The sequence below is a fragment of the Ostrea edulis genome, chromosome 7 (assembly GCF_947568905.1).
Source record: "Ostrea edulis chromosome 7, xbOstEdul1.1, whole genome shotgun sequence".
In the NCBI taxonomy this organism is placed as follows: Eukaryota; Metazoa; Mollusca; class Bivalvia; order Ostreida; family Ostreidae; genus Ostrea; species Ostrea edulis.
Genome location: NC_079170.1, coordinates 43733363 through 43740617, shown reverse-complemented (window position 1 = coordinate 43740617; position 7255 = coordinate 43733363). Strand labels below are relative to the sequence as shown.

At 39.5% G+C, this 7255-nt stretch overlaps 1 protein-coding gene across 1 annotated transcript; it reads left to right on the top strand.

Annotated features, from left to right (window-relative positions):
- Positions 1 to 1853: 1853 nt before the first annotated feature.
- On the top strand, positions 1854 to 6173 carry LOC130048170 (isatin hydrolase-like). The gene is made up of 3 exons (XM_056144516.1): positions 1854 to 2146; positions 3813 to 3983; positions 5483 to 6173. The coding sequence occupies exons 1-3, from the start codon at positions 1968 to 1970 to the stop codon at positions 5997 to 5999; spliced, it is 867 nt and encodes a 288-aa protein (XP_056000491.1). The 5' UTR covers positions 1854 to 1967; the 3' UTR covers positions 6000 to 6173.
- Positions 6174 to 7255: the final 1082 nt, after the last annotated feature.

Sequence of the window (7255 nt, the reverse complement as noted above, 5' to 3'; positions counted from 1 at the left end):
TTTGTGGCTCTTCAGGCACGACGCCATCCCTTCTGGACAGCAACCAGCCTAGATAACGACCTCCTGAATGCCTCGGGGGTCAATGTGTCCACTCAGACGATACGGAATCAGCTTCATAATGCAGGTCTCAACTCCTCTGACTGTTCGACACCGTCGGGAGCGATTGGACTGGGCTGAAGATCATGTCACTTGGACACAGAACGATTGGGTTCAAATTCTGTTCACTGATGAGTCCAAGTATTGTTTGGACTTTACAGACAGGAGGCACCGAGTGTGGCGACGACAACGTGAACGTGTCCATGATGCCAACATAAGTGAACATGACCGTTATGGTGGTGGTTCCATCATGATCTAGGATGGAATCAGCAGGGATGGAAGAACAGATTTTCATGTCCTGAAGAGAGGAACAATGACGGGGGTGCGGTACCGGGATGAGATCCTCAATGTTTACGTCAGACCCTACGCTGGTGCTGTTGGCCCTGAGTTCATCCTGATGGATGATAACGTCCGTCCTCATCGCGCCAGGGTGATGGAGCAGTATCTTCAGCAGGAGACAATTGTCCGTATGGACTGGCCAGCGCGCTCGCCGGACTTGAACCCGATTGAGCATGTATGGAATATGCTGCAAGTTGCCCTTTCACGCCGTAGAGCACAACCCACGACTTTGGCAGAGCTCGGAAACGCCCTTGTGGAAGAGTGGAACAACCTTCCCATTGGAAACATCCGGGTGCTTATTGACAGCATGGCTCGACGTTGTCAAGCCGTCATTGATGCAAGGGGAGGCCATACCCGGTATTGACACTTCATCGACTAAGTGTAATGATGGACTATCCCCCAAAACTGTGTAATTCTTTCTCTGGTTTGCTGTTAACTTTTTGTAATGAAATGCCTTTTGGTGTTGTTATCAGATTTCAAGCATTCCGTATTGATAAAAGTTCATGCCGTTCATGAATTTTCATTCATAACCTGCGTAAACACGTTTCGGAGTCAAATTTATGTCTTTTGTTATGTTAGTGGTAAATTACACACATATAACCTAGTGATCCTTATCAAATTTTGAGTAGTATATTATAACCGAGTCATTATATGATGTGTGTGCGTGTGTGTATTTCATTATTATTATTATTTTAATACGCCCTGAAACTGATGTTTATTCATATATAGCATATTTATGGTATCTTGCATTGTGTTTTCATGTTTTATATGTACAATCAGGATAGGTACAACTACGGACTGTTTACATGTGATAATGCATCTTATATTGCTTTTTAATGTTTTATTTATTTTGTATGTATTATGTGTATAACATTCTGTTGTAAGGTATATATGCATTGTAAAGCACCTTTGAGTGTACATAGAGTATGAAAAGGGTGCTATATAAATATGATATTATTATTATTATTAATATTATAACCAGTTATTATTTCCAACTCGCTCATCGTTAGTTGTAGGGCTATTTTGAGGCGAACAATTTTCGTCTACGTCAGTCTTTGGCTCAAGAAGGTGTGGTTGTGTCCCTAATTTGACATCACAACCTTCAATAATTTCTTAATCCGATGACATTACGCTTAAATCATTGCACACACTACTGTTGCTCTCTATATCGTCCATACCAGCTGTCATGTGTGATCTCGTTGTGACGTCACAGCTGAATAGCCTCGTTTAAGGTCGTTTCTCATTTTGCTTGATTGCAACTGAAACCTTTGTCTATCTATTTATCATATGGAATTGAAATTCACACAGTAAATAGCGCCATGATGCACACGCTTACATTACAATCGTTACTTGCAATGTATTTCTTGAAATCGTCTGCTGCAAAAAGCCATTAAACAGTGCATATCTGGCCTTCGTTTGCCGAGCATTAAGGAAAGGCCAAAGTACCAGGCTATATTCGGTGGAGCATGCCAAATAAATCTTTACACACGCGTGAGCCGTTAGAGTCACAATAGCTGCAAGTTTTGGGTAGAATGGATCTCTTGATGATATGCAGCTGTGTGTTTCTCCTGACAGTGAATCCCGCGTATTCCAAACCCAGGATTGTGGACCTTACCCACAAACAGGATAAGGACTCTATCACGTGGCCCACCAACCCGGCGTATAACTTTACCGTGCTCTACCGAGGATTTTCGACATACTACAATTCCTGGTAAGAGTTTGTCTATCAGGGGAAGTGGTATTATATTGCATACATCACGACAATCAGTGAATGGTTGCTCAGTAAGATCTTACACTAGATAGTGCTGCAAATGATCACCGTGCACACATTGCTAAGGCTGCTTCCTTACAAAATAGGTATTTGCGATTGCCATAAAATAAAGTTATTACCGGTCGCGGTAACTTTGTGGTTAGATCATACGCTTCACAACCGGAAGACCTTGTAGTCCTAGCGCCTCGTCAAGCCAAAACGTTTTAAAAAGGTTGGGACTGTTCCGGCATAGAATGTGAAAGTCAAGGGTCTGTGGGACATGATCTTAAAAATGGAAGTCCCGTGTCACGGAAAGCATAGAAAATCCTGGTAATGTGAATAAAAACATCACTGGTCGTCTGTATCTGCATTGAATTTGCCCAAGTGGACGTAATACTATCATGGTCCTAATGCATTATAGAATGCCAAAGTTAATCCGTTTTGCACCAAATGCATCGTTAAAAAAAAGCCAAATGGTACATGTACATTTCGCAAAAGGAAAAAAAGATGAATTGAAAATGTTTGTCAGATATACAAACAGACGTCAGGGAAAAACCTTGATAAAAAAAAGTGCTCAGCAGGTGTGAATATGATATACTAAATATTTGTAAAGTTGGCACGAATGTTGTTTAGTTTAAATTTGGTTCAGTGCACCTTCTCTAGTCCTAGGTTACTTTTAATGAAATGTATGCCGGCGTAAAGCTTTCCAGGGTTAGATAACATCATATAATTAAAAACGATATCTATTGTTTGAATAAATGCATTTATCAGGGAAAATACTAAGGAAACGTGGCTTTGTTGATAGAATAAAAGTATTAATTAAAGACAATATACGCTATTTCTATTTCTTGATATCAATATTTGAAGAAAAAAACAAATCTTTCATCCAATCAAAATCCGCACACTTATTAGTTGCGGGGTTATTACAGATTATTCGGTGGGGTGATCAGCACACTTATTCAGCGCGGTACTATTACAAAGTATTTGGTGGGTTGATCAGCACACTTATTAAGTGCGGTACTGTTAAAGAGTATTTAGTGGGGTGATCAACACATTTATTCAGCGCTGTACTGTTACAGAGTATTTGGTGGGGTGATCAGCACACTTATTCAGCGCGGTACTATTATAAAGTATTTGGTGGGGTGATCAGCACATTTATTAAGCGCGGTACTATTACAGAGTATTTGGTGGGGTGATCAGCACACTTATGAAGTGCGGTACTATTACAGAGTATTTGATGGGGTGATCAGCACACTTTTTCAGCGTGGTACTATTACAAAGTATTTGGTGGGGTGATCAGCACACTTATTAAGTGCGGTACTATTACAGAGTATGTGGTGGGGTGAAATGGAAAATCGTGATGTTGAGCCATGTTTTGTCGCTGTTTACGGAGATAAAAGACAAAGAATACATGAATGCCTTGCTCGGTTTGTAAATAAATTAGAGTAGAAGAGAACGGTAATAAAATCCATTTGCATTGTATTTTCCCTTAAAGTATCTGAAAGCACACATGGCCGGGATTCTCAGAAGGGTGTCGCTTAATCATTGTATGCTACTTCTTCATATGCTGACGTCAAAACTTTATTTACAGCAACACGTATCTGTGATATTAAATATATCATTGCAGGATTGAAAACAACCATTTTGCCATGCCAGAGCACATGGGGACTCACATTGACGCGCCGGTCCACGCCGCAGAGGGTGCCTGGAAGATCCATCAAATCCCGATGGAAAAATTGTACGGACCAGGAGTCATTATAAATGTCAAATCCAAGGTTGCGAACAATCCGGATTACAGGTAAAGAATATATGCGAGGCGCTACTATGGTTCTTACATTCATAGATATACATTCAGATGAAGCTTATTTGTCATAAATGGTGATTCTATTAGATGGGTAAGGACAGGGGTGTTGAACTACAAACGAAATGTGCTGTTAGAAATATGTGAAAAATATTTCTGATGGACCTCAAATGCTCTGCGAGTTATCCTTCATTACTAGAGCCTCCTTATGTGATATAATATGGTTCTGTAGTGTTTGACACACTCAATGGGCGCATTCGCCTACACCCGCTTTAGTCGCTTTACGCCTTATATTCAAGTGTCCTTTGTTCAATGGGAGTGCTTGATTTGTCTACACATCTCTACACTGAATTTAGTTTACTTGTGTAGTGTACATGCAGTGTATTCAATATGGACGATGAAACTGTAACAGCAGCTGCCATTCTTTTTGGAGAGATTCTCCTGTTACATGTTTTGAAAACACTATTAATGCAAATAAAGCACAAAAAACAGTGGTAATCCGATCAGATGGTTAAGGACAGGGGTGTTGAAGTATAATCTTACATCGGTTAAAATTTAAGAATTTTTAATCTTTAATGCCCATTTATACATATCTATATGTATCTGAAAAATATCAAGTCATACTCCAAACCTTTTCTTGATTTTATGGCGTCAAACTTACTTTATGGTGATTACACGAAATATCACTTGTTCCGTATCAGCAAGGCGAAGCTGAATCCCAATACGGATTTCCATTTCACAACCTGTATGGCTCTGTATTACATCCCAAACTGACTGTGTAAATAATGAAATACGATACACTCGATTTATCATCTTATACTTTATAGTTAACAAAGTTCGGAGAGAAAAAAATCAATATTTCGTCTAGCCATTTATCAGTTATTACAGTTTCCCAACTACATGTTATTAACATATGTATTGTGGTATGGATATTGGTCACACAACAGATGCTTTTCCTTTTTACCGTGTCAATTCCACAGACTTCTGGTAGCTTTAATGTCACGGTGCAGGCAGGATGTAATCATAATTGAGACATCATCTTTGCTTATTTTTTCATCCATTATAACGGTTTGTAATGAAATGGTATTCAATTGAATGATTGCACGATATTCAGGGGTTGCAACAATCTCCGTTAAAATCGGCATTTCGCTTTATGGTCGTTATAACGATCTAATTCACCAATGGAAACTGCTATTGGGTAAAATGTTGTCTGACCAGTTTCATGCCAATTGGGGCCGTTATTTGCACACTAATTTTGACAACGGATTACTCCGTTTACTCGATCGAGATATACTGTGAGGCTCACGAAGAGTGTGACCGGTCCACAGGAGATGATTCCTCCTCCTAGACACCTGGTCCCACCTCTGGTATATCCAGGATCCGTGTGTGCCCTACTCTCAATTTTGTATTCCTTATAGGACTTATAATATTATCGTTACCTTCTCATCCATGTGAATGACATCTTCTACGTTTTGGAGTGGTTTGTTTACTTACAGAGTTTCAACCGATGATTTGTCGGCATGGGAGGAAAAATACGGAGAGATTCCCAGACACGCTGTGGTTGTGATGAACTCAGGTTGGTCTAAAAAATATCCAGATCCAAATCTTGTTTATGGAACCTCTCTACCCAACGATACCACATCGTTTCATTTCCCTAGCTGGCACGAGGAAGCCGTCACGTGGTTGATAACCAAACGACAGGTCAACGCCGTTGGTGTCGACACTCCCTCTACGGACTATGGACAAACCAACACATTTCCCTGTCACATCATATTGGGAAAACATAATATAGTGGGAATAGAACACGTAGCGAATCTGGACAACATTCCGGAAAGTGGCAGCGTCGTCTATATGCCCGTACTTAAGATTTTTGATGGAAGCGGTGGACCAACTCGACTTTTCGGAACATATGACGACGAACCGAACAAAACAAATGCTGCCATGTATTTCATGAGTACCGCAATCTACATATACCTCTTGCAAATGATGACAATCTTCGTTTACCAATATTGAATATAACCCAATGTCCCATTAATCCCTGTACGCTTAATACTAATGCACATATCTAAATGTTTGTTGTATAAGTTTAACAGAAAGGAGCAACGTTTTCAAAAAAATGTACATTATTCATTCATATTTTGTATTCTTCAGTAAATATTTCGAGTCCCTTAGTTAAACTCAAATGCCGATTTTTCTATTCATTCAATTCAGGTGTCTTATAGGCAACTTTGTTTGCAGAATTAGTAACAGAGAACAGTATTTCAACCTACGTTTTAAGCAGGTCTATGTTAATATTGAGAAGACGACTTTTTCTCTCATATCTACGTATGTAAGATACAGATATTCTATGAAAGAAAGGTATGTAAGATATTTCTTTCTCTCATATTTACATATGTAAGATACAGATATTCTATGAAAGAAAGGTATGTAAGATATTTCTATCTTTCATATCACGTGACGTTTATCTTACATATCCCGTGACGTCATAATCAATACACAACTATAGCTTGCAACTTACCTCGCCTCGATTGACAAACACTAGCGTCTGCAAAGCTCTTGTACAAAAAAATGACAGATTGTAATGTCCCTGATAATGTCCAGGTGTATGTGACCAGACACAAAATTACACATTCCTTGAACAATTACTGCACACTCAACAACAGTCACAAATTCCTCATACACTTAGATGTCATCCGGTGCATTATGCCAGTTCACAGAAACCCAGCCCACACAGTCTATTAGTTCTAGGCCTACCTCCACATTCACTCTGTCAACGTCTACTGTCCGTGTCTCAGGTGAAATAAGTGCCTTCAATGTCCATGAGACTCGAGTCCTTGCACGCGTGGAAAACGAAAGTCTAGCCATGCCCATATTCACCAACAAAAACTACTTGGAATCTCTCTTCACACACTCGTCATTAAATAACTGCTCAATAGCAATATCAATGCTCCTCTAAGAAAAAAAAAACATGCAGTTGTGGATTAATATTCTGATTAGTTCTGTCTCATATTCTGATTAGGTCTGTCAAAATGTTTCGCGCTGATGGACTGTCGAGTTACGTCACGCATCACACTGATTATTGATTTATTCAAAGAGGAATAACTCTAATACAATTCACTTATACACTCGACGGCCGATTTTTTGTCGGCAACGTAGTTGCCAAATAGATGGTCGTAGAATTCGATTCTGGTGTTATTTTTAATGTACAGCGAAAAATTAATTAATTGGAAAATTCTCAAAATGGCGTCGCTAGGCACAAGGAAAACGGA

Excerpts from the sequence above, each read along its gene's own strand:
- LOC130048170 (XM_056144516.1), top strand. The coding sequence starts at position 1,968 with ATGGATCTCTTGATGATATGCAGCTGTGTGTTTCTCCTGACAGTGAAT. Across the intron at positions 2,147-3,812 it reads TCGACATACTACAATTCCTG|GATTGAAAACAACCATTTTG; the intron begins GTAAGAGTTTGT and ends ATATCATTGCAG. Across the intron at positions 3,984-5,482 it reads GCGAACAATCCGGATTACAG|AGTTTCAACCGATGATTTGT; the intron begins GTAAAGAATATA and ends GTTTACTTACAG.